Below are 27016 nucleotides of genomic sequence, written 5' to 3' on the forward strand. Positions count from 1 at the left end.
GAAGTCTCACATTTGGGCTTTTTCAGTCACTTGTACTTTATTGCTTTACACAAATATCGGAAACTGTTGTGCTCTGCTGTTACTTCTAAAGGTTATTGCCGATGGAATTCAATCTGCACGCATCCGCAAGCTCCGTCCTCACTAAGACTCTGAGGCTAATAAGACGTGTGAGGTCAAGGAAAACACAGCCGGGTGAAAGTCGAAAAGTGGAATACAATTAAAAGTAATTACCAGGGCCAGAAGTAGACGAAAACTAAATCGCTCTAAACGAGAATTCACAAGGTGACGTTGGGTGAGTAATAAGAGGACCAGAGTGCTGAAGAGTGGCTGGGAAGCGCTAAAAACGGGCAAGCCGCCACCAGAGAGCGTTATCTCAGCGCCCTCTAGCGTTCAGAATGTGTCTACTGTCATCTGAAGTGCACTGCGCGGGCAGCTGCTTGATAAACATAAGAAATAGATTTAACTGATGCGATTCGTAATGTGCTATATATATATATATATATATATATATATATATATATATATATATATATATTAGGGATTGTACCAGTCAAATTTCTTATTAATGATAATCTACACATATACACAAAGAAATACTGGGAACAAATAAAGTGTCATCTATTTATCTATATGTTGTGCGTGTGATTAATTAATTTTATTATTTTTAACGTATATTTTAAATCAGATTTATATATTAAAATAATTCATACTAATGTATTGCCATTGTATATATTCATAGAGTCTTTTTTGTATTCTTCTTTCTAATGTATTGGAGTTTGGCAACTATAAGCAATTCACTGCATACTGTACTGTGTATAATTGTCAGTCATCGTCCAACCCGCTACAGTATATCCTAACACAGGGTCACGTGGGTCTGCTGGAGCCAATCAATGCTAGCACAGGGCGCAAGGCAGGAACAAATCCCGGGCATGGCGCCAAATTAAATTTGATGGATAGACAGTACTCATTTATATATATACTTTATATATGAATATATATATGAGTACTGTCTAGCCATCAAATTTAAATTTAATACTGTATATATATATATATACAAATCGAATTTGATGGCTAGACAGTACTCATATATATATATACTGTATATATGAATATATATATGAGTACTGTCTAGCCATCAAATTTAAATTTAATTCTGTATATATATATACAAATCGAATTTGATGGATAGACAGTACTCATATATATATTCATATATACAGTATATATATATATGAGTACTGTCTAGCCATCAAATTCGATTTGTATATATATATATATATATATGGGAAACTTTGCTTCCACATACATATACATACATTGGAGGGCAAAGGTAGGGTTACAGTTGTGGGCATGTCAAACACAGTGTTTTGCATTGGTCTTGTATTACTATTTATTTATTCATTTGTATTGTTATTTATTTATTTGTTATACACAAACTCTATCTTAAGTGCACTTTGCCATTGTGACATTCTTTTGAGTTAATAAAGCTATTGTAATAATCATAACCTGCATGTCTTTTTCCATACAGACAACTGTAAAGCTACTTTGCCCACCTTGTGTGTGTTATATATGTATACACTCTCACTCACACACACACACACAGTATACACTTGTATATATCTTCCAAACTACGCTAATGTGCAGGTGACTTTGGGTGACAAGCCGAAGTTGGCATGACGTGTGTGTAGACGTGTGAATGTGACTGTCTTGTGACAGACTGGCATCCCATCCTCAGTTGGTTCCTGCCCTTCACTCAGTGCTGCCAGGCTCCACACAACTCTTATTAGAGAAAAGCAGGTTTAGGAAGTGTGTACTTATGAAATCTTCAAAAAGTCAGCGCAGACCCTCCAATGGGAGAAGTGGGGTCCGTACATAACAATAGATGGTTAGATAAACTTTCATTTTCTAGCCGTCTGTAGAAGTGCTGCACTTGAACGTCTTTCGCGTCTTCATCTTTTGTGTCCCTAATGTCATTAATGTCATTAGATCGACACGTAATGACACGTCCATGTCTTCAGTAATGTTCTTCTCTCCTACCCACAAAGCTCAAGTCCAGTCTAATGCCTGACTGGGATGCTTGGGGCACCACAACCTTCACCCTCCTGCCAGAAAGGAAAAGCCTTCAAGTAAGCACAGCCACCTACCCTCTGAGCACCGGACCCCCCTGAAGAAGCTGACAACTGTACAGTTGAGAACTGAGGGGCGCAGGTTACGTTCTCGGAGTCAGGTGAGGTTTCAGAGTTTAAAATCAGGACACTCTTTACAAAGTGAACGACGACAGTTCTCAGGATATTGTGAAGTAGGACACCATTGTTTCTAAACAAAGCTTAAGAATAAATACAAGTAAGAGTCTTTAAGGAGCAAATTGTGAAACAGGTTTACAGCTAAAGGAATAACATCTGCATAACGGAGCGCATACTTGCTTTGAAGTGAAGTAGGAATGAATGTTTTAGTTTAACTGCTCCATACATTAATGCATGACTTGGCTGCTGCCCTCCATATTGTGTCACTCCTCGGTACAACAGAGGAAGACCCTCAATAACTGGATGTGTGCTGAGGTACTGGCATGAGACGCGCTTTCCTATATCTTTCATTTCTGGAATTTCACCACCTGTCAATAGTTTGGTGAACACCTTACACTGCACCCGTACATCTAGAGGGGGCTTTGTCCTCTCAAGTGTGGCCCCTTACCTTGACTCCTGCAATCCTGAATGCCCACTTTGCCACGGCAATCATAATAAAAATACAACTGAAATATACAACTAAAGTATACTGCATATTTGTTGAAATGTTCAGTTTATATAGCTCCTTACACACCCATCTGTCTATCCAGTCGTCCTGAGGCCAGTTATAGATTGGGGTGTCCAGCTCCAGCCCAGTGGCTGCAGGTTTTCATTCTTCTAACCATCTTCTTAATTAGTGACCAGATTTTGCTGCTAATTAACTTCTATTGTCTTCATTTTAATTAACTGGACTCAGACCTCTTAGTTCAGGGTTAGGCAGCATTGGTCCTGAAGGGCAAAAATGGCTTCAGGGTCCTAACACATCTTTGAATTGTTTTGTCTTTTGATATATATATATATATATATATATATATATATATATATATATATATATATTATCACACACGTGTGCATGGGAGGCACCTAAAGGGCTTGAATGAGAGTAATTCCAAGTCAGACCAGGAGGTGGCGGAGTGCACTTCTCTATAAACCAGTTATGGGAAATCCTGCCTGGCCCTGATGACATCACTTCCGGTCCCGGTCCCTTTGATGAAGTCACTTCCTGTACCTGTCTTTAAAACTGACATTTTGTTCATATCAAGTCAATTCTATTCTGGACTCAAACATATACACAACTCTTCACTATTTTGCAGCCAGGAAAATAATACATGGGTGGCTATCCTAAACCTTTTTTTTTGTGGCTTCTTTGATCGAGGTTGTGACAATATATATATATATATATTTATATATAAATATATATATGAATACATACATACATACATACATACATACATATATATAAATATATATGAATATATGCATGGGCGGCACGGTGGCGCAGTGGGTAGCGCTGCTGCCTCGCAGTTGGGAGATCTGGAGACCTGGGTTCGCTTCCCGGGTCCTCCCTGCGTGGAGTTTGCATGTTCTCCCCGTGTCTGCGTGGGTTTCCTCCCACAGTCCAAAGACATGCAGGTTAGGTGGATTGGCGATTCTAAATTGGCCCTAGTGTGTGTTTGGTGTGTGGGTGTGTTTGTGTGTGTCCTGTGGTGGGTTGGCGCCCTGCCCGGGATTGGTTCCTGCCTTGTGCTCTGTGTTGGCTGGGATTGGCTCCAGCAGACCCCCGTGACCCTGTGTTCGGATTCAGCGGGTTGGAAAATGGATGGATGGATGGATGGATGAATATATGCATACATACATACATAAATATATATATATTTATACACATACATATATATAAATATATATATGAATATATGCATACACACATTAATAAATATATATATATTTATACACATACATATACATAAATATATATATGAATATATGTATGCATACATACATATATATATATATATATAGAGATGAATAAATACATACATAAATATATATATATTATATTTATGTATGTATGTATGCATATATATATGTATTTATGCATGTATGCATCTCTCTCTCTCTATATATATATATATATTTATGTACATATATATGTATTTATTTATGTATGTATGCATCTCTATATGTATATACTATATTTATGTACATATATATGTATTTATTTATGTATGTATGCAGCTCTCTCTCTCTATATATATATTATCATGCATATCCACATGGGAGACAGCTTTTGGGCTTGACTAGGTGTGATTACCCACTGAACCAGGGGTTGGCGCTGTGCCCTCATCCTTTCTCTCTTTCTCCCTCTTCAGCCCTTTTGATTGACGACTCTACCACCACTGACATCATTTCCGGTTTCCTCTCCCCCCCCGGACACGCCCCTTCCTGTCTACTCTCCACATAAGCCAGCACTTAACTTCGATTCTTCAGTTCTGTTCTGAACTTGTGTCTATAAAGACGTGTTTCCTTTTGCTTGCCAAACTTTAAGTATATGGGGTTACCTTTTTCTGTGTTTGTCTTCCTTTATATTTGTCTGTTATATGTATATACTGTATATCTATATATATTAGTGAATATTTCAGTTTTACATAAGTTTGATTTATACACTACATATATTATATAATATAGTATATAATATACAATACACTATACTGTATATATATATATATATATATATATATATATATATATATATATATATAGTAAATTATTTTATTATATATATTATATATATAGTGCATTTATGTTTTTCAGTTCAGGGCATGCAGACCTGCAGTCTGTCTGTAAGTTAGAAGCCATACTTGAGGAGATGCCAGTCCATGCCAAGGGTACAGTATAGAGCTAATGGATTTAAATGAGGCATGAAGAAGAAAACTAATTCTGATATTACCGCCCATTGTATGACATTTTATGTTCAATTCTATCTCTGCACAGCAAGTGTCGCTAATAAAAAATATTTTCCACTGACTGAAACTGATTGAGTATTTCAAAGAAGGACAAACAGCACTACTGAATGAAAGTATTTATATCTTTTTTAAAACTTTATATGTGGGTTATATAATTAGGCATATACAGTACGTTCTAAGCAGTCTCTGGTATAGAGAGGTAAATATCTAGAGTCTCCATGCATGCATATAGTTTTATTTACAAAGACTATTACCATAATGATTTTGATTCTAAGATAATGTAAAAATAAAATGTCCAGCATGATTTTGAACCTGTAAGAATGAGTCGGTTGTACGTTTCGGGTTGAAAGCTCCTTCTCAAGGTCTAACGTGTCCTAAAGCACGTGGGTGTCTGTCCGGTGGGCTGATCCAGACGCACATACACATAGGTGATTATAAAGAGACAAACACGCCTTGGTTGCCGTCACCATTTCAGATGTACTGTCACTATTCTAAACATGTCTGCTGCTTTGAAGGACGGTCTGCATCTCACTAAGCCTTTGTTCAATATTCATAAAAGCAACTGGACAACAAAAGTGGACAAAAGCAGCGTGCTGGTTAAAGACGAACACTTGAGTTTAGTTCTTGTTTAATAGTTGCCATATTTATTAGTTGAACGAATATGAAGAAAAGGTTATTTTTCTTTTAAAGATTATTATTAGTCTACCCATCGAGCAATTGAGCCGTTAAATGCAATGGGGTCTCAAATATTTTAAACAGATGAGCTCTCACCGATGCTTTTTTCTTTTTGTTAATTTCACTAGCGGCGTGCTGGATGAGACGACTGGGCAGTAAAGACTGCGCCCGACGTGAATGTTTTGGGGTAACTGTTCCATGGTAAGCCCCCCCATCCCAGTGAGTGTGCCCACACATGATGTGAGATGAAGCGCCTGCCCGTTCCCAAGAGTGTTACGTAAATCAGGACTGAAGCTATTTTAGTGGGAGCATCTCTCCTGGTGCCGAGCTTCCAGGGGGGGCTCCAGTTGGATTGGGATTCCTTGGGAGTGGCTCTTTGGGAGCGAGTGCTCTTCAAAGGCCATGGTGATGCCCAGCCTCTCACTGCCCACCGTCTAAAATGTACACATTGGCCTATCAGAGTTCTCTACTGCTTGATGTTGACATCTCCTGGAAACCTAAATAAGCAGAGATGAAAGAGTGGCTTAGCATACTGGTGTACAAAAAGAGTCCTTTGACCCCCCCCCACCCCAAAATGAAGTCTATGTCATTTAGGTCATGTGATGCGATAGACACTGAAGTGATGAAACCCACATGAAGTTCATCCGCTTAATCACTGTCTGGGTCTCTCTTCTCAGTGGAGAAGCCTTCGTCTTCTGCTGTGTCCAGTAAAATTTCCATCTCTGGGTTGTCTTCTATCAGCTCTTCCTCTTCCCCGACCACATTCACCATCTCCATACTCTTTGGCTCATCCTCACCCTCCCGGATTTTCTTGACGTGGAAAGTGAAGGGCGGCACCTTGTAGACGGCGGTCTTGGACCTGGCGTACACCACGTGGTCAGGGGTGAAGGACTTCTTGAACTTGTCTCTGGAGGTCTTCATCTTCTCCTTGCGCTCCGTGTTTACAATCCTGGTGCCAAGCTTGTTCATCTTCTTCTCGATGTTGTGCTTGGTTTTCTCCAGGTTTTCCTTGGTCCGCTGCTTGGTTTTCTCCAGGTTCTCACGGGTCCTTTGCCTGGTCTTCTCCATCTTCTCTTTCGAAAAGGCTTTCTTTATGTCATCCACACGCCGCATGCTACTTTTCTTGATGCGCTCAGCCCGCGACTCCTCAATGATCTCCTCGATCTCCACCTCTTCATCTGACGACAGATGGATGTGCTCATCTTCCTCTTTACCTTCAGTTTCACCCTGCTCTTGTAGTTCTTGCTCTCCCTCTTCCTGGACCTTCTCCAGACCCTTTAGGACCTTGGAAACACTCACTTTAGAAGGGACCTTAACTTCATCCTGTGGATAACAAACAGCAAAAGAGAAAAGCAAAGTCGGTTAACTTACTTTCAGAAAACAACATCATCCATCCTGTATCCACAAATTCATTTCATGTTTGCAGGGAAGTCCAAATATGTGAAGAACTGGCTGTCCATTGCAGCTCTGCTCGCAAAGTAGTGAAACAGGACAAACTTTACAAATCAATAAACAAACAGGTAGTGGTAGCTGAGCGGAGGCAAAGGTACCCGGCAAGAGGTAGTGCGACTCAAACAGAGGTTGGCGCGTGAGTGAGGAGGACCCTGCCTGGCTCCCCACTCCTGAGGTCATTCCTCTCTCTCGGATTAGCGCGAATTATTTGCTCCTGCAAGGGAACTATAATTCTGAGTGCAATGAGAAAGAAGTCACAAAATCAACCGGAATGTTCAAGCAAATTACAGAAATAAAAACCCGATCTAAATCCGTTAAGTAGTTCTCTCTGCTAACTGTCTCTCTCAGTCTCTTGTAGACCACTCTCGGGAAATTCTACTTGGTTCCAGCACCGACAATGATGTCACATCTGGACAAGAAATCATCACTTCCAGTTCTGGCACCGACGATGATGTCACTTCTGGTCAGGAAGACGTCACTTCCACTTCCGGCACCAATGACATCATTTCCCGTTTTACCAGTTAAAACCGCCATCTTGTCCCCATGCAATCAGTTCTGTTCTAAACTCTGTTCTATGCACAGCGTGTTACTTCATATCAAACTTTTGCAGTCGGGAAAAACAATATACGGGTGGCTGCTCCAAATCTTTATGATGTCTTTGACTCTTTCTTATCACAATATATAGACACTAGCCATCCCCTGCGGCTTCGCCCGTGTACAGTAGTAGTGAAACAGGACAAACTTCAAAAATCAATAAACAAACAGGTAGTGCCAGCTAAGCGTGAGCGAGGAAGGCCCACCCGGCTCCCGAGTCCTGACGTCACACTTCCTCCTCCACTCGGCCCGCAGCCTCTGTCTCAGATTAGCTTGAATATATCACTCCTGCAAGCCAACTACGATTCTTAGCGCGATGAGAGAAGTCGCAAAATCAACCGGAATGTTCAAGAAAATTCTAGAAAAAAAAAAAACAATCTAAATCCGTTAAGTAGTTCTCTCGTGAAAAGTGGACAGACGGACAGGCAGACGAGACGGACAGTCATTGGATTTTATATATATATATAGAGACTAGGAGGCTCTGCCCCCTGTTCGCTTTGCTTGCCAACCTTCAGACGGGTGCTATGTGCCAGTCACTTCGTGTCTCTGCCGCTCGCATGTGTGGATTTCACCAAATAAGAAATCTTTTAATTCTTGCGGATACGCCTCTTCATTGGGAAGAAACACTACTTCTCCCTGATGGCAACACAAATTAGACAATCTACAAGTCTCAGACTTAAACTTTAAATCTGAACAATATATTCGATCTCTTTTCGCTGTTCTGTTATTTCACCGAGTAATAATTTCTGTTTGTTTGCACTAATGTGAGCTTTACTCTCAGTTATTTGAGACTTTCAAAGTTTTGTTCTTTCATTATCTCTAACATGCTCTGCATGTTTATCGTGGCAACGTTTTTGAATTCTTTACGATGTTCTACTTTGTCATCTACTCTTTGTCTTTTATTTCCGGCCCCAGGCCTGGTTAAACCTCTTGGCACAAAGTCTCATCCCAGGATTTTTTCATTGTAATAGAGAGATATGACCATAGACAAGACCTCATTGCCAGTGTTAGATGAGTATTGTGAGAAGAACAAAGAATACCAAAAGGCCGTGGACTTTTGCTTCATTGACTAGAGCAAAGCTTTTGATTTTTGATAAATTATGGAGAACTCAATAGGGTGGTCCAGATCTAACTATGCAACTTTTAATGCAATGCAATGCAATAATTGCATATTTAGATCTGGACCACCCTGTAATGCAAAGTCCAAGGACAGAGCGGTGGCTCAGGGGCTAGAGTCCTACGCCAGCAATCGGAAGTTTGAATCCTGAAAACACCAGAAGTGACTGTGCTCCATTGCGCCCTTGAGCAAGCCCCTTAACCTGCAATTTCTCGACTTTAAACTGCACCCAGTCCTGCAAGAAGGTCCGCCAAAGTTCAGGAAAAACTTGGGGGTTGGTGGCAGCACTCCAGCCACCATAAAAAAAAACTCACACTATTCCAGTGTGGTGCTGAGGTGTATCCCGCTACACTCGGGTCCCAATCCAGGGGGTTTGGAGTGTGGTGGGTGTGGCAACGAGAAATCAGCGCCTGCTCCTAACCTCTGTGTCCAAGTGCAAACAGGAATACACAAACACCTAACTCTGCTGATAAAGACCCGCTACGAAAATCAAGAAGCGTCTAGAAGAACCAAATATGGCAGCACTGATTGCTTTCCAATAAAACGTGGCGTCAGGCAGGGATGTGTCTCGTCACCTTACCTGTTCAACCTTTACAGCGAACACACCTTTACATAAATCCTTTTGGAATGACCATTACTGTATTGCCTTCTACAGAATCAAGATTTTAAAACGGCTTCATTGTCAATAAATAAACCTATAAATCAATGTAATAAACTACTTTTAATAGTACATGTCTGAGAATGTTTGCTGTAAATCAAGGTCTTTAATCTTCGTAAAGTTAATTAGTGCTGCTGCTGAAAATCACACTGAGATGCTGAATGAAATGCCAGCCTTCTTTCACCTCCTGAATTTTTAAAGAGGGACTGCGATTGTCTGTTGTGACTGTGCAAGGCAAGGCTTGTGTTTGGCGCCCTCTGCTGGTGTCAGGAGGCAGTCAAATGAAACTCCACCAACTCCAAAAATGTTGTACAGAACTAGAAGAACAGCAATGCGATAGATAGATAGATAGATAGATAGATAGATAGATAGATAGATAGATAGATAGATAGATAGATAGACATGAAAGGCACTATATAATAGATAGATAGACAGATAGATAGATAGATAGATAGATAGATAGATAGATAGATAGATAGATAGACAGACATGAAAGGCACTATATAATAGATAGATAGATAGATAGATAGATAGATAGATAGATAGATTTGAAAGGCGCTATATAATAGATAGAAGATAGATAGATAGATATGGAAGGCACTATATAATAGATAGATAGATAGATGTGAAAGGCACTATAGATAGATAGATATGGAAGGCACTATATAATAGATAGATAGATAGATGTGAAAGGCACTATAGATAGATAGATAGATAGATAGATAGATAGATAGATATGAAAGGCACTATATAATAGATAGATAGATAGATAGACATGAAAGGCACTATATAATAGATAGATAGATAGATAGATTTGAAAGGCTCTATATAATAGATAGATAGATAGGCACTATATAATAGATAGATAGATAGATAGATAGATAGATAGATAGATAGATAGATAGATAGATAGATAGATAGATAGATAGATGTGAAAGGCACTATAGATAGATACATAGATAGATAGATAGACATGAAAGGCACTATATAATAGATAGATAGATAGATAGATAGACATGAAAGGCACTATATAATAGATAGATAGATAGATAGATAGATAGATTTGAAAGGCGCTATATAATAGATAGATAGATAGATAGATAGATAGATAGATAGATAGATAGATAGATATGGGAGGCACTATATAATAGATAGATAGATAGATGTGAAAGACACTATAGATAGATAGATATGGAAGGCACTATATAATAGATAGATAGATAGATGTGAAAGGCACTATAGATAGATAGATAGATAGATAGATAGATATGAAAGGCACTATATAATAGATAGATAGATAGATAGATAGATAGATAGATAGATAGATAGATAGATAGATAGATAGATAGACATGAAAGGCACTATATAATAGATAGGTAGATAGATAGATAGATAGATAGATAGATAGATAGATAGATAGATAGATAGATAGATAGATAGATTTGAAAGGCTCTATATAATAGATAGATAGATAGATAGATAGATAGATAGATAGATATGAAAGGCACTATATAATAGATAGATAGATAGATAGATAGATAGATAGATAGATAGATAGATAGATAGATGTGAAAGGCACTATAGATAGATACATAGATAGATACATAGATAGACATGAAAGGCACTATATAATAGATAGATAGATAGATAGATAGATAGATAGATAGATAGATAGATAGATAGATTTGAAAGGCACTATATAATAGATAGATAGATAGACATGAAAGGCACTATATAATAGATATAGATAGATAGACATGAAAGGCACTATATAATAGATAGATAGATATGAAAGGCACTATATGATATAGATAGATAGATAGATGTGAAAGGCACTATATAATAGATAGATAGATAGATATGAAAGGCATGATAGATAGATAGATAGATAGATAGATAGATAGATAGATAGATAGATAGATAGACATGAAAGGCACTATATAATAGATAGATAGATAGATAGATAGATAGATAGATAGATAGATAGATAGATGAAAGACATGAACCACGTACTGTACATACAAACCATTTTATTGGCACAACAAAGCACTCATTTCATCAGCTGAGTCATACAGGGATCCACTATTTGATTGTCAGGATGATTTAGATGCAGTATCATACAGATATAATCTTTCACCAAAACAAACGTCAGTCTACATCACTATGTAGCGGTAGCTTGCTTCTTGCATCTTGTTCTTGCAGGCCATTTCGTCACCTTGATGTGGGTGAACAGAGCACAGTTCCCAGTCAGAGGTCCCTGTGACTTTTTGCCCTAAACCACAGTTATTCATGTTGAGGTGACCGCCAAACTGTTTTCACTTGTAAGTCATGGAGCTGACTGCACTCCCTACGTGATATTCAATGAAGTCTTCTGCTAGACTTATTTCTTCTCAAAACTACATGCCTGAGTTTTCTCACCATTTCCTTTTTTACCATTGCTGCACAATCGCCACCCTATATGTTGTATAAAATGTTGTTTCAAAAATTCAGGTCAAGCAATAGAAACAGCACGATTCCATCTACAGGTAAGCTTGGAATTAGAGCAGCAATAGCAACTGTACACTAGTGGGCGCTGTTTGACTTCTGTATGTTCAGGCAAATGCAATACGCTTGAAGAGTACACAATCGACTCTTTTTTTAGCACTCATTTACTTTTTCAAGATATTTAAATGTACATTTGTGTACATCAGATGTTGATATGTTTGTAGTGTGATTTTTAAAAGTGCAAAGTCCAGCTGCTCACTATGTAAGAGTTTGTACAAGACTAATTTTATTGTTTACTAGCTGCCCCCCACTGCTCCGCCCTTGTAGTAGTGAAACAGGACAAATTTTAAAAATCAAGCGGATGCAGGGTACCCTTTAAAACGTGAGCAGAAGTAGCCCGACTCCAACGGAGGCTGGCGCGCGAGTAAGTAGGGTCCCGACCGGCTCTCCACTCCTGACGTCACGCTTCCCCCTCCCCTCGCCCTGCAGCCTCTGTCTCGGATTAGCGCATTAATATGCTACTCAATTAGCGCGAATAATAAATCGCTCCTGCAAGGGCTGGCACGTGAGAGAGGAAAGTCTCCCCGCCCCGCTGCGTCGGATTCGCGCTTATAAATCGGTACCGCAAGCGAACTATGATACTTAGCGCGATGAGAGAAGTCGCAAAATCAACAGGAATGTTCAAGCAAATTATAGAAAAAAAACCGATCAAAATCCGTTAAGTAGTTCTCTCGTGAAAAGCGGACAGACAGACAGGCAGGCAGGCGTTGGATTTTATATGTAAAGAGATGATCCTGAGGTTAGGTACTTTGCTCTCCCGGTGATGCACTGGATAAACAAGTTAAGAATATGGATGGCTAGATGGATAACACAGTATGCATCATGAAATCAAGATTGATGGGCAGAGAGTGGAACAGGTTGCAAGCTTCTTTTATCTGGGATCCATCTTTTGTGAGGATGGAGGTAAAAAGGCGCCTAGCAATGGCTCGCTCAATGATAGCTTCACTGAATACAATTTGGTCAAGCAGACATGCATCTCACATTTCAAACGTCAGGCCGGTTAAAGCCCATATCTGACCAGTTGCAGTATATTGATGTGAAGGATGGACCCTCAAGCATGGCAGACATAAAGAATACAGAAGCTTTTAAAAAATGTCGTGCTACAGGCGGATGCTCCGAGGGTCATGGAAAGAACTCCGTACACACAGGTGGGTTCTCGAGCAGCAAAATGAAACCAAAGAACTACTTCATAAAGTAAGAAAGACAAAAGTTAGCCATATGGAGATGCACAGAAGGTAAGCGCAGCAGCAGGTGACAGAGGAGAAGATGGACATTTCTGACTGGACTGGGATGGGAATCAATGAAGCGGTCCTGCCGACAGGAGGCATGGAGACGGGCCCCCCTCACAGAAGGACCCCAGTGAACAATTAAGTGTTTCACTACATAAATGACGAAGCTGCACAGAACGGGTTAGCGCCTCACAGCCGTGTGCTTCTCTCCACGCCGATCTCTTGCGTCTGAACTACAAAATCACGGGCCCTGCCTCAGGCCTCATATTCCCCTGGCTGCCTTTTTTTTTTGGCAACTCTCTTACATGTCTGCCACTACCAGGACTGATGTTGGAGCCAAAGCTGTCAGGAGCTTTCAGTACTGAGATTAAGCGAGGAGCGGGGAATCTTAACTTCGCGATGCGGAGGCCCCTCTGTGCTCAGCCGAACGCACTCATGCAGACACAAGCCCTTGCACGCTCGTACTTAAATCAAGCAACTTACACGGCCACACACCGCCTCTGTGGCCTTTGGTCGTTGGCTTTAAAATGCAAGATTTTTTTTTTCCAGAGTGCGCTTGCCAAGAAATTAGCTAAGTTTTACCATTTCTGGAGTTAATTGATCCCATGCTTCTTGTCGCTGCCAGAGCTCGCTCTCGCTCCATTTATTTATATCTCATGCCTCATTCCATTGTTAACCTTCTGTTCTAAAAGCACAATCATCACCGCTAGTTTTAATGCCTTTCCCAGGAGCACCAGCACTCGTTTCTGGAAGTGCAAGTGTACGTGTGCAATCGAGCGAACGAAAGGCGTGAGCGGCCTGCCAGACTGGGAGCTCCATGGCTGATAAGCGAATGTCGAATAAGCAGCTCTTGAAGTGGGATGAGTCAGGCAGAGAACTTCTCTCTGTTAATGCATCTCTGCTACAGTATATTGTGAACGCCCTTCAGAAACCCCCTCTAAACCGTTTTTCAAACAAACGCACTCTTCGGCACCACTTTGCGGAGGCAGCTGCCGGTTTGCTGCTTCTTGTGCGGGGCTTCGAACATTTAAAAAGAACGAGCCGCGGCCATCCTGTGCCCTGTCACTCTCCTGTCTCTCTTCCCCCCTCCGCTGGATCCCCTTGATGAAGAAGACTTTGCGTCCTTTTGAACAGGAGTCGGGGCCGATGCGTCAACTTTGACAGCTGTTCCTCTGTAAGAGACTTGTGTTTGAAACCGGCAGAAGAGCAATAGTTTCTACTCCTTGGAAAACCTGCTGAAGTCTCCTGTGCAACTTAACACAGGTTTCCATCCAAGGAGTTTTTGCGAAAAAATATTTAGCGCTTCAAATTTTTTACCGATATAGCTGATGGAAATGCTAATTATCGATGAAATGTTGTACATGTCGACATAATATTTTTCCGTTTAACTTTAGCGCATAAATTCCATGTCGATACTTCAGATGTCGCAAAAACTACATTGGAAACCGTTTTTGTCGGAAAAAAGGGCTTTAACGCAAATAAATGTGCCACATATTTTCATCACGTGCAATCAAAACGAGAATGGCGGAGCGGCTCGCATGGTCTGATAAAGAGAGTTTTTTTTTTTGATTAAACGTCGTTATTTTGTATTAATTCAAATTTCAGTTTTAATTAAAAACCTTAAGGGAAGCAGGTTAATTCAGTTGTTATCGCACTGTGAAGGGATGTTGAAAGGTAGGCTCACCTGTACAGATCCGATGCTGCAAACACAGCTGCATCATGGGCACTTCCAGGAGTGCCAACGCAAATGTCTCGTATCATGCACCTGTCATCAACAAGGGCCTGGGGAACAATAGATGGCCACCCTTTGCGATTAATGTAATCGCGGTAGCCTTCCGTCGGGGGAAGAATAGGCACATGCGTGCCATCCAGCGCACCGTAAATCTGTGGCACAAGATGCATCAAGGAATTGCGGTATGCAATTTCATTGGCCTCCGCTACAGTCGGAAGTCTGATATAACGCCGCATTAATTTTTCTTTAATAGCGGTGCACACAGCATATACACATCGATGGACGGTAGTTTTACTAACCACGAAAGTTTCTCCAACTACTCTATACTCGGCACAGGTTGCCAGCTTGTAAAGGGCGATGGCAATCCGCTTTTGGGTTGGAACCGGTGGTCGGTGGCAACCTGTGATGGGCGCAACATCAGGACTGATGAATCCACACAACATGTCAAACGTCGGCCGTGTCATTATAAAATGTTGCAGCCAGAGATTTTCTGTGAAGTGTCTCTCCACCACCTCCTCCCAGAAGGTCTTATTCCGTCGTCTCTCCCATACCCGTGGGTTTCGTCGCACTGGGGTACTTTCTTCGAGCTCTAGGGCTATTCAGACAAGCAACTGCTTCATTCTGCTGTCGTCTTCGGATATTATGTACAATTCCAATTATTTGTGAAACTGAAATAACAGTAAGCTGGCAAATTTCAAAAAACTGTCTGAATAATCTCTCCATTTCTTTGTTTAGTGGAGGGGGTGTAACGTGGAAAACAAAAGGTAGATAATTTGCGACATACACAAAATTATGTATGGAAACGGCTCAAGGGCAGATTTTTTTCGCGATACAACAAAAGTTATGCGACAGTTCGTTTTGGGGGGGATGACGTCATCACGCACACCATTTTATCGATAAAAAGCCAGTTTGATGGAAACAGGCTGGAGACAGCAAATTTCGCACATTTTTTTTACGTATATTCTGTTTGTCGATAACAAAACGTCGCAAAAAACTGGATGGAAACTTAGCTACTGTAAAAAATGTCAGTAAATTTAACGGTAAAATATTGTAAATGGTGAAAGTAAAATATCTTTTCTGAAAAGAAGGAAAGTTACCTTCTGTTCTACTGAAAAGTACCTGTATATCTTAAACAATACATTTCATTATTTTTTACAGCCAAGTTCTGTAATATCGATATTTTTCTACCTTTAAAATATACTACGTGCCGTTTACTGATGCATTACAATTACACTGAAAAAAACATCTGTTAAGTTTAAAGTGTAAAACTGTTAAATAGCGAAGGTAAACAACCGTAAAAACGGTAAAGCGCTGCGTCAGTAACACCGAAGTTATATTTGCATACGGACACGCCCCCTTTTTACCGAATTGTTCCTAGGGAACCGCATACCTTTGAACAGGAGGGGAGAAAATTTAAAGTTAGCCGACTTATTTCTTCCTGCGTGCTGAAGGTTTTTTAAGGTTATGAAAGCTGATTTATGGTGGGTTGTATTCGATAAGCTGGCACACCTGTAGGACATCATACACCACCAAAGCAAAGTTTACTTCCCCACCAGACAATGTGCCATAACTTCCTTAAACACTGAATTGTTTTTACGATGTGTATAATTAAATGGTGCGTGTTTCCTATTTGTTGTTGTTACTTTACTGATGCAACCTGCGTACTGGGGTTTAACCCTGACAATACTTTCTAAAAGTTTACTGATTGGTATATTTATTACAGTGCACAGATCTCTGGTTATGGTTAAACATTCTCTTCTGTTGGAATGTGTTGTAAAGAAAAAAACAGTTATTTACTACAAAGTTAGATAGATAGATAGATAGATAGATAGATAGATAGATAGATAGATAGATAGATAGATAGATAGATAGATAGATAGATAGATAGATAGATAGATACTTTATTAATCCCAGGGGGAAATTCACATACTCCAGCAGCAAAAAATATTAAATTAAAGAGTAATAAAAAAATGCAGGTAAAAAAACAGACCATAACTTGAATAATGTTCAACGTTTACCCCCTCTGGTGGAATTGAAGAGTCGCATAGTTTGGGGGAGGAATGATCTTCTCAGTCTGTCAGTGGAGCAGGACAGTGACAGCAGTCTGTCGCTGAAACTGCTCCTCTGTCTGGAGATGACACTGTTTAATGGATGCAGTGGATTCTCCATAATTGATAGGAGCCTACTGAGTGCCCGTTGCTCTGCTACGGATGTCAAACCGTCCAGCTCTATGCCAACAATAGAGCCTGCCTTCCTCACCAGTTTGTCCAGGCGTGAGGCATCCTTCTTCTTAATGCTGCCTCCCCAGCACACCACTGCGTAGAAGAGGGCGCTCGCCACAACCATCTGATAGAACATCTGCAGCATCTTACTGCAGATGTTGAAGGATGCCAGTCTTCTAAGGAAGTATAGTCGGCTCTGTCCTTTCTTGCACAGAGAATCAGTATTGGCAGTCCAGTCTAATTTATCATCCAGCTGCACTCCCAGGTATTTATAGGTCTGCACCCTCTGCACACAGTCACCTCTGATAATCACGGGGTCCATGAGGGGCCTGGGTCTCCTAAAATCCACCACCAGTTCCTTGGTTTTGCTGGTGTTCAGTTGTAGGTGGTTTAAGTCGCACCATTTAACAAAGTCCTTGATTAGGTTCCTATACTCCTCCTCCTGCCCACTCCTGATGCAGCCCACGATAGCAGTGTCGTCAGCAAACTTTTGCACGTGGCAGGACTCTGAGTTATATTGGAAGTCCGATGTATATAGGCTGAATAGGACCGGAGAAAGTACAGTCCCCTGCGGCGCTCCTGTGTTGCTGACCACAATGTCAGATCTGCAATTCCCGAGACGCACATACTGAGGTCTGTCTGTAAGACAGTCCACGATCCATGCCACCAGGTATGAATCTACTCCCATCTCTGTCATCTTGTCCCTAAGGAGCAGAGGTTGGATGGTGTTGAAGGCGCTAGAGAAGTCTAGAAACATAATTCTTACAGCGCCATTGCCTCTGTCCAAGTGGGAGAGGGATCGATGTAGCATATAGATGATGGCATCTTCTGCTCCCACCTTCTCCTGGTATGCGAACTGCAGAGGGTCGAGGGCGTGTTGGACCTGTGGCCTCAGGTGGTGAAGCAGCAGCCGCTCCATGGTCTTCAACACATGTAATGTTAGAGCGACAGGCCGGAAGTCATTCAGCTCACCAGGACGTGATACCTTTGGGACTGAGGTGATGCAAGATGTTTTCCAAAGCCTCGGGACTTTCCCCTGTTCCAGGCTCAGGTTGAAGATGCGCTGTAGACGACCCCCCAGCTCTGATGCACAGACCTTCAGCAGCCGTGGCAATACTCCATCTGGACCTGCTGCTTTGCTGGCACGAAGTTTCCTCAGCTCTCTGCTCACTTGAGCTGCTGTAATTGTGGGTTATACCGCAGACCTAAAAATATTGTCAGCTTATTTACTGTATACACTACCATTCAAAGGTTTTAGAACACCACAGCTTTTCAAGTTTTTCTTCAGATTTAATCAGCTGAAATGCAACGAATGGACTAGAACTGTGAAAAGGTAAGCAGCAAACTGCCAGAGGTTTAAATTTAAGGTTTAGGTTGGTAAAAACGCAGTTTTAGAATATTACAAACTAACTGTCCCCCTTGGCCCAGCCTGCGTAGTAGTGAAACAAGACAAACTTTAAAAATCAATAAACAAATGTAATTCAGGACAACGTTGGCACTGTATCTAATCGTGTTCAGTTCTGACGGAAGAGCGTCCCCTGGGTGGGAAGAAAAGCACATGGCCGTGATATCTCTTGCAATCAGATGCCTAGACAATCTCTCTGTCGCAAAAACGTCAAACGTTACTCTTTAACAATCTCTAGATGATAATGTCTGCTGAACAAACATGTCGCTAGCTAAGCGGAGGCGAGGTGTGTTCCACCTCATGGCGAGAGGAGCGACTCGAACGGAGGCTGGCGCGTGAGAGAGGAGGGCACCGCCCACTTCCCCCTCCCCTCAGCCTCTCTCTCGGATTCGCACGAACTTTGATACTCAGGGCGATGAGAGAAGTCCATCCATCCATCCATTTTCCAACCCGCTGAATCCGAACACAGGGTCACGGGGGTCTGCTGGAGCCAATCCCAGCCAACACAGGGCACAAGGCAGGAACCAATCCCGGGCAGGGTGCCAACCCACCGCAGGACACACACAAACACACCCACACACCAAGCACACAGTAGGTGCAATTTAGAATCGCCAATCCACCTAACTTGCATGTCTTTGGACTGTGGGAGGAAACCGGAGCGCCTGGAGGAAACCCACGCAGACACGGGGAGAACATGCAAACTCCACGCAGGTAGGACCCGTGAAGCGAACCCAGGTCCCCAGATCTCCCAACTGCGAGGCAGCAGCGCTACCACTGCGCCACCGTGCCGCCAATGAGAGAAGTCGCAAAATCAAATGCTCAAGCAAATTATAGAAAACAAAACACGATCCAAATCCGTTAAGTGGTTATCTAGTGGAAAGTGGACAGACATACAGACAGATAGACGATGGATTATATATGTGTTACTACACACTTGAAAGTTGAAAATTCCAGTGATAATGGCAAGAATACAGCAATTAACAAATGAAATGAGACAGAACAGTATTTCCTTTAGAAATCTATCTATCTGTCTATCTATCTATCTATTATATAGTGCCTTTCACATCTATCTATCTATCTATCTATCTATCTATCTATCTATCTATCTATCTATCTATCTATCTATCTATCTATCTATCTATCTATCTATCTATTATATAGTGCCTTTCACATCTATCTATGATTCATACCATAAATTGCTTTCAACAAGAACTTCTGGGGTGCCTTCAACATTTTAAATAGGCACAGCCATAATATTATTTAATGGCATATAAAGGCAAATTAATCATAATTTTTGTACAATGGTGATTTGTTTCCATTTTTGATATACTAGCTTGACGTATACAATCATTGTGTATCTCTTTCATGTGTTTCTTTGACAAAAAAAACACACATTTATACTTCAATTTCTAGTCAGTTTACATATATGGCCGCTATCAGAAGGAAACAGCAAGAAGTGCTAACCGTCTAATCAGCTCAGTGCATGAGCTTAAGAGACATCCTCGACAAAACAGATCTTAACTAGCCTGATTAATTTTTGTTATTTTGTTTATTGCAGTGTGGGAATCAGGATGTCCTAAAACAACCAGTAAGGTGAACAAATCTATGGGTGAAATTTCCAGTCCTCTTTCGTGCCATGAATGCTTCAGCATAGGCAGTGGCATGAAGTCTAAAAGTGATCCTAATACAAAACACGCTACAATAAAAACACGATGTCCACTGTTGTTCCGTTGCTTGCTTACAGAATTGCTCCCTCCCACTCATGTTGCTATTCCCAGTAAGTTCCCATTACAGCTCAGGCAGGAATTCCAAACGACTCCCGCGCAGCCTCCGCCACTCCCACTCTCGGCGTCCTCACCCGAAGTGCCACAAGCGCAGCACAGCATTCCGTTTACTTCGCTGTTTCAAGTCTTAATACAACAAACAAGGTGACTTCTTTAAAAAAGAAATTCATCTGGATAAAACGTTCTCTGGACGAATCTGACACAATGGTGTGTAATGCAATTTACAATTAACACTCTACAGAAAATGTCAGCAGACACGTAACTTGAGAGTGCAGAGAAATGCACGTCTAATGGCTGTTTGCTGGAGTGGAAACAAGCGTCTGCCAGCCAAAAATCTAATTGCGTTTTATCAGATGCCTTTTGTGATATGCGCCATCACCAGGAGCTTTACAAATAAAAATGTTTCTTATTATCCATCCATTATCCAACCTGCTATATCCTAACTACAGGGTCACGGGGGTCTGCTGGAGCCAATCCCAACCAATACAGGGTGCAAGGCAGGAAACAAACCCCGGGCAGGGCGCCAGCCCACCGCAGGGCACACACATACACACCCACACACCAAGCACACACTAGGGACAATTTAGGATCGCCAATCCACCTAACCTGAATGTCTTTGGACTGTGGAAGGAAACCAGAGCACCTGGAGGAAACCCACGCAGACACAGGGAGAACACGCAAACTCCACGCAGGGAGAACGTGGGAAGCGAACCCGGGTCTCCTAACTGCGAGGCAGCAGCGCTACCCACTCTGCCACTGTGCCACCCAGAATCTTATCTATCCATCCATTTTCCAACCTACTGAATCCGAACACAGGGTCACGGGGGTCTGCTGCAGCCAATCCCAGCCAACACAGGATGCAAGGCAGGAAACAAACCCCGGGCAGGGCACCAGCCCATCGCAGGGCACACACACACACACACACCAAGCACACACTAGGGACAATTTAGGATTGCCAATGCACCTAACCTGCATGTCTTTGGACTATGAGAGGAAACCAGAGCACCCGGAGGATACCCATGCAGACACGGGGAGAACATGCAAATTCCACGCAGGGAGAACCTGGGAAGCGAACCCGGGTCTCCTAACTGCGAGGCAGCAGTGCTACCCACTCCGCCACTGTGCCGCCCAGAATCTTAACTAGGAAACGAAAATCCGAGCACATCATGCCAGTCTTAGCGTCATTACACTGGTTACCAGTGTCATTTAGAATTGACTTTAAAATCCTGCTTATGGTTTGCTCCATCCTACATCTTAGAAGGCCTCTCACTTTACACTCCAAATCGTAACCTTAGATCTTCAAATGAGGGTCTGCTTAGAATTCCAAGAGCTAAACTTTAAAGAAGTGGTGAGGCAGGTGGCGTTCTGCTGATTTGCACCTAAAATCCCGAATAGCTGACTGGTAGAAACTTGCCAGGCTATTACGGTGGAGCACTTTAAAGAACTGCTGACTACCTGTAACTTTAACATGGCTTTCTCACAGCTTCATTTTAGTGTAACCCTGATACTCTGTACTGTATATGCATTGAATTATCATCATCATTCATGGTGGCTCCAAAATCCATACTAACCCCTACTTCCTCTGCTGTTCTTTTTCCGGTTTTCTGCAGTTAGAGATCTGCGCCACCACCACCTGATCAAAGCACCGTGATGTTCCTCCATTGATGGATTGAAGGCCAGAGGTCCACATGACCATCATCATCAAGTTCTTCCATTGAAGCCTGAACACCATGAAGACTGATTGAGATCATTGATGTTAGGCAGATTGCCCGGGGCAAGGGGGTCGGGGTTGACTGGGTGGTCTTGTGGCCTCATAACCCCTGCAGATTTTGTTTGGTTTTTTTTTTCTCCAGCCTTCAGGAGTTTTTTTTTTTGTGTGTTTTCTGCTCTCCTGGCCATCGGACCTTACATTATTCTTTGTTAATTAGCATTGCCTAATTTTTCTTTTTTCTTTCTTCATCTTGGTGCTGAGGTGTCACCCATTGCATGGCTGCACTCAGGTCCTAACCTGGGATCCTGGGTTAGTTTGTCATGTGGTGGGTGTGGTAATGTGCTCTAGCAACGCTTGCTCCTTACCTCTCTGTCTCTTGTAAAGCATTTTGATCTACATCATCTGTATGAAAACATGCTATAGAAATAAATGTTGTTGTTGTTAATTTAGAGAGCAAGCTGCATGAAAAAACAACCATATGGCTGCAACTCAAGTCTACATACAGCATGCAGACATGGTCAAGATCTTTAGTTGTCATTTGGCCAAACAGAATGGGCAAGACACAAGATCTAAGTAAGACACTTCAACTTAAACCACTTAAGCCACAGCATGACTGTTGGTATCAGACATAATGGCTCCTCCAGCATGCTCAGAAACAGCTACCCTCCAGGGATATTCAGTCCTTTGTAAATGCCAAGGTGGATGGACTAGCATCCTGATCAAGACCGAGGAAGGTTCCTTACCAAGATGGGCAGCCCACAGGACAGGCATCCTGGACGGATTTGTCTGCAGTACCTTTCATAGCCTGGAAGAAATGGAGGGACAGGGAAGGACAGTCTCAGGGGGCTATTTATTCCTCCAGGCAGCTTCCCTCGGGTAGAGCTCCTATTTATATTCCTGCAAGGCACCTTGGGTAATGTAGTCTCGGTGAGCAGCCCTGTCAGGGTGTGTGCATCCCACCATCCATCCATCCATTTTCCAACCCGCTGAATCCGAACACAGGGTCACGGGGGTCTGCTGGAGCCAAACCCAGCCAACACAGGGCACAAGGCAGGAAACAATCCTGGGCAGGGTGCCAACCCACCACAGGACGCATCCCACCAGATGTGCAGTAAAATAAGGTGCACAACTGGATCTGGAAGTGGCTTTGGGAGGAGTTGGACAAAGAGACGGAAAGGAGTCTGTGTGTCTGGGAGGAATTTGCCCTGTAGAAAGGTGTTTGGTTGACTAAGCCCAGACTTTTACTGAAGCTCTCGACTGTGTGACAGCATTCGAGTTTGGAGTCTGGGGTGCCCTCTAGTGGCCACACCCTGCAGGCTCTACAGTAGAAGACTCTTGTTCTGTTATATTTGTACCTTTTGTGGAAGTGTTTATTTGATATTTGGACTTCAGGCTTCACACATTATACACTTCATGTCTACATTTTGTCAGTTATTACTAAAACATGAAAAACGTTTCTGTTTTAACGATGTGTTTACATAAACATGAAATGCATGTGTTCCAAATAACGATGTAGTATTTATAAAAGGTGTCATTTTGCTTGACTTCTCACTCTATACAACTCTAAGCAACTGACACGCAGGTAAACAGACTTGAGCTGAGAAAACTGTGCGGCGGTGGGGGATGTGATAGCAGGCTGCTTGCTGCTTATCGACACACTTACAGGACAAAAGACGCTGATGGAGAGGTGCGAAGCGATTTAAGGTGGGACGGATCTACGAGTTTTTTCGTAGGCTTTGGTAATTCTAGTGTTAAACAGAACATAAATGTTCAGAGAGTGAAGAGAAAGGTCAGACTTGTTCAAGCTGATCGCAATGCCCTAAATTCTAAAATTCAAGCTCTTTATAACAGGGCATATTTGAATGCACACAGTCTTAGACCTTAAGGACTTTTCTTAAGTAAGAATTGAAATATGAAGTTGCAAAGGGGTAAGCGGCCATCAAAACTGGGCAATTGAAGGATTGAGAAACCCCACCTTCTCTTAAGAATCTTGACTTGTGCTGCGACATGCGGAATTTTTATTTAAAAAGTTCAGATCCATAGATCCAGTCTGCCTTGTGCCAATGGTCTCAGCTAGTGCTGGTGGTGTAATAGTGTGGTGAATGTTTTCTTGGCACACTATAGACCTCTTAATGCCAACTGGGTGAGATTTGAATGCCACAGTGTACTTAAGCCAGGGGACTCCAACCTCCTGGAGCACTACAGTGGCTGAAGGTTTTTGTTCTAACCCATTTCTTAATTAGTGAGCGTTTTTTGCTGCTAATTAACTCTTTTGCTTTCATTTTAATTTAGTTACTTTATAAGGCTCAGACGTCTTGTTTCTTTTTTCCTTAATCAGGAACCGAAACAGTAATGAGATTCAAAACAAGCCAACACTTGACCAGCAACCTGTGTCCATCATACAATATCTGAGATGTTGATCTGTTCAGGTCACTAAAACATTTGATGGTGCTGTTAAGTCAGGTCGGGGCGTGCTCTGGTACAGCACTGGTACAACTGGTACCACACAACTTAACAGCTTGGGATTCTGGTTGGTAACCCCTCAGGCAGATACGCGGTTCAGTCCTACCATCTGTCTGTCGCAGCCAGGTGTTACGTGGGTGTCCCCTTAGCCTGGTCCAGCCACTCCAGGACCCTGCGAGCCAGACCACCCTCAGGTGATCACGCCACATGGCCGTAGTGCCGTAACTGACGCTCCCTCACAATGCAGGTCATGTGCTTCATTTGGGACTCCAAGAGCAACACAAAGTCAAACCAGCGGGACCCAAAGACTCTCTGAAGAGACGCCAAAGGATTCCAGTCTTCGTCTCAGGTCACTGGGTAGCGTCCATGTTTCACAACCATATAGCAAGACAGGAAGCACCAGGACTCTAAAGACTTGGACCTTCGTCCTTTTGCAGAGATAACGGGAGCACCACACACCCCTTTACAGTGCCCTCATGACCCCTCTTAGAAGATTAAAAAAAAACAACATATCAACAGTTTTGATAATGTCTGATGTGGCAGAACGAAAACACCAACAAGCCATGGAATTAAACAACGGGTTTAATTAACCACAAAAACTGGCTTCTAATTAAGAGCCCGGATGAAGTGAAATTGATTGGATTTAGAGGACTCCGTTTAGCTGGCTATCTAATGGCTCACTTCATACCTCATTTCTGTTTGGGTGCCGATTAAGAAAAAAATGAAGTGATTGAAAGGATTGAATCTTAAAATAAACGAATATATCAAAATGAATGGAAAAATGTGTTAATTAGCAGCAAAAACTGGTTAATAATTATTAGAGGGACGTTCAAAAAGTTTCCGCACTTTTTATATTTTCGCTGGAAACTGTGAAGACAGGAGGAGTAATCGGGCATTAAAATGTTGGTACGACGCTGGGAAAATTGCATCGCAAACGAAGATGACTATGTACAAAAGTGATGTGAGTTGTTTTTGAAATTCTGCCAGGGAAGAGGAGAAGAGGAAGGCCTAAGAGGGGGTTTATGGATGTGGTGAGAGAGGACATGCAGATGATGGGGGTGACTGAGCAAGATGACGAGGATAGAAAGATATGGAGGACGATGATCCGCTGTGGCGACCCCTATCGGGAGCAGCCGAAAGAAGAAGAAGAAATAGAGTTTTAAAAAAATGCGGAAACGTTTTGTGCGTCCCTCGTATAAAGGATTAGAATGAAAACCTGCAACCACAGTAGCACTCCAGGAATTGAGTTGGAGACCCCTGATTAAGCAGTGGTGCTGGCCATGTGCATTCCTTCATGACGACAATCTCTTCTCAGATACATAATGTGCCACGTCACAAAGGTGAGCATCACCTCAGTCTGATTCCACTTACGTGACGGTGACTTCATTTTAGTCCGGTTACCTGCACTGTGTCCAGATCACAATCCAATAGAACATTTCTGGCATGAAGTGGAAACAGGAGGCTCACAAAGTGAACGTGTGGTGACGCTGCATTAGAGTCCGCATGGATAATAAAAATCCGTAAGTAATTTATTCAGAATCTTGCTGGATCTGTCCTCTAGGAATGCAAAATGTTGTAAATGAGATAAAAGGTCTGCAGTGACAAAACGACGCCTGGGGAAAATAAGCGCCCATCTTCAGTCAAAATGGATAAAACAAATTGTTCTGTAGCTTCCGTGTCTTCGCCTCTCTTATTAAGAATATTTACATCATTTTCATTGCTTTCGTTACTTACATTTTTACTATCCGATTGAAATCCATTGTTTTAAAGTATTTGAGTACTCGCGTTGTCTTTCGGTACGTATTTTTTTTTCAGATTTTGTGCTCCCGACTTCTTTATAGGACCTATTTTCTGTCGTGAATTGAATTGGAATAAATATGATAGGGGTGGCGCAGTGGGTAGCGCTGCTGCCAAGCAGTTAGGTGACCCAGCTTCGCTTCCCGGGTCCTCCCTGCGTGGAGTTTGCATGTTCTCCCTGTGTCTGCATGGGTTTCCTCCCACAGTCCAAAGACATGCAGGTTAGGTGTGTTGGCAATTCTAAATTGGCCCTAATGTGTGTGCTTGGTGTGTGGGTGTGTTTGTGTGTATCCTGCGGTGGGTGGGCACCCTGCCTTGTGCCCTGTGTTGGCTGGGATTGGCTCCAGCAGACCCCCGTGACCCTGTGTTCGGATTCAGCGGGTTGGAAAATGGATGGATAATGAATGGATGGATAAATATGATACTTCCAAAATAAAAGTAATTTAATTTTCTATTTTATTAAACGTCAGTTCAACATTCGTTATTAGAATACATAAAAACAGTCGATGATATTTCCTTTTTTCTTTGTTTTAGCCAAATCTATACGATATAAATTAATAAACTATACAAAATTGCTGGCGCCCTGCCCGGGGTTTGTTTCCTGCCT

At 42.1% G+C, this 27016-nt stretch overlaps 1 protein-coding gene across 1 annotated transcript in view; it reads right to left on the reverse strand.

Moving 5' to 3' along the window:
• Nucleotides 1-5647: 5647 nt before the first annotated feature.
• Nucleotides 5648-27016, reverse strand: part of cavin1a (caveolae associated protein 1a) — an 86418-nt gene continuing 65049 nt past the window's right edge. Inside the window, exon 2 of the mRNA XM_051918849.1 lies at nt 5648-7024. Coding sequence (XP_051774809.1) covers nt 6350-7024 — 675 coding nt within the window. The 3' untranslated portion in view covers nt 5648-6349. The remainder of the gene's footprint in view (nt 7025-27016) is intronic.

The sequence above is a fragment of the Erpetoichthys calabaricus genome, chromosome 14 (assembly GCF_900747795.2).
Source record: "Erpetoichthys calabaricus chromosome 14, fErpCal1.3, whole genome shotgun sequence".
NCBI classification, from domain to species: domain Eukaryota; kingdom Metazoa; phylum Chordata; class Cladistia; order Polypteriformes; family Polypteridae; genus Erpetoichthys; species Erpetoichthys calabaricus.